Source organism: Priapulus caudatus, unplaced genomic scaffold, assembly GCF_000485595.1.
Source record: "Priapulus caudatus unplaced genomic scaffold, Priapulus_caudatus-5.0.1 Scaffold520, whole genome shotgun sequence".
Classification (NCBI taxonomy): domain Eukaryota; kingdom Metazoa; phylum Priapulida; class Priapulimorpha; order Priapulimorphida; family Priapulidae; genus Priapulus; species Priapulus caudatus.
The window spans coordinates 146,218-147,798 of NW_014577581.1; the positions used below are offsets into that span (position 1 = coordinate 146,218).

General features: G+C 38.6%; 1 protein-coding gene across 1 annotated transcript in view; it reads right to left on the reverse strand.

Annotated features, from left to right (window-relative positions):
* LOC106811255 (probable ATP-dependent RNA helicase DDX46) overlaps positions 1–567 on the reverse strand; it is a 40,911-nt gene extending 40,344 nt beyond the window's left edge. Inside the window, exon 1 of the mRNA XM_014814812.1 lies at positions 470–567. Coding sequence (XP_014670298.1) covers positions 470–486 — 17 coding nt within the window. The 5' untranslated portion in view covers positions 487–567. The remainder of the gene's footprint in view (positions 1–469) is intronic.
* Positions 568–1,581: the final 1,014 nt, after the last annotated feature.

The window sequence follows — 1,581 nt, forward strand, 5'->3', positions numbered from 1 at the left end:
ATGTGGCGTGCAAGCATAAATGATAAAGCCCGGCGCACACGTGAGTTATTTTACTCAAGTATTGAAGTAAAATGACGCACGAGTCAAATTACTCAACGAAAATCCGCCGCACACGTGAGTAAAATGACTCATGCGTCATTTTACTTCAATACTTGAGTAAAATAACTCACGTGTGCGCCGGGCTTTATCATTTATGCTTGCACGCCACATTACTTTTAGAGAATTTGAAATTTAGGAGGACCATCTAAATTTCAAACTAAATCGTCCTGTCTCTTTTTTTGTCCTTATTTCTACCCCTGCCCCTGGTACTGTACCAGTGTATGATGTATCAGGAACTGCCCGAGGAAGGATTTTCAAGGGACCATGGCATTGCAATTGCCAATGCCAAATTGAAATCGCAATCAATATCAATATTATCACATATAAAGGATTATGGGAATTTTGTAACCGAGTTTATAATAATAACTACCTTCCTTCTCTGACCATAGTTCAGATTTTTGCTTGGTAAATTACTAATTTTAGTTAGACACTGCAAAAGTTTGTTGAGTAAAACTAAAAAATGGCGGCTGATAGAGCTCCACTCGTTTTACGACTTTTAAACTTGTGATAAATTATGGCTTGTACTGCGCATTTTAACGGAAATTTCAAGACATTAATATGTTTAGCTAGTATATAGAAATTATTGTCTTAGGTGATAAAGAAATATTTTTATTTTATTGTTTTTATTTTGATTTTTGTTGTCGCAAATATATGAAAGTAGTCGTTTACGGCGGTCATGCTGCATAGTGGTGTGGTGTTAAAATCGAAAATTTGTTGTTTCCTGACGTTGAAATCTTTATTTTGACCGTAAGCTATAATTGTGTATAATCAATTGTAGTTATAGAGACTATTTCAATTGTAGCGTCCAATTTGGGACCGATAGGTTAATTAATTTAATTGCGTTTGAGGTTTATGACATGATCAGTCAGATCACGGTGATGTCAACTTTGCCATGCTCTACAGAGGATAGTACAGTACAGACTGTACACACAGTGTACTCACTGTACAGTGTACTGTAGCCTGTAGGTGTATCATCAGTGGTTAATAATAAAAAAATTGTCATTTTTGACAAATTTGTCATTAAGTCCTGGTATCATTAATTGTATAATTGAATGTATGAATTGAATAATAGAATATCCGCAGTGGCTGGAGGTACGGTAGCCGTCGGTCGTTGAAGCCCCTTTTTGGCGTTAGGGTTAGGGTTAGGTTTAGGGTTAGGGTTAGGGTTCTAGCTCATCTAAACTCAAATCGTGAATTTATTTCCCAAGGCGTTATTTCGAAATCTGGCGCCACCGCCGCCATCTTTGTGTCGTTAAGTATGAAAGCGAATGGACTCCCGTACCCGTAGCCTTGAGACATTAAGATACGGCTACCGTACCCGTAGCCACTGCCTAGAATATCCTGTTCTACACCTCTAATCCGATGGGTAATGCTATCCCCCGGGCGTGGAGGGAGGTGACCGCAACGTGGCAGCACTAGTGCTAGGATTAGGGTTAGGTTTAGGGTTAGGGTTAGGGTTCTATTTAAACTCTCAAATCATGA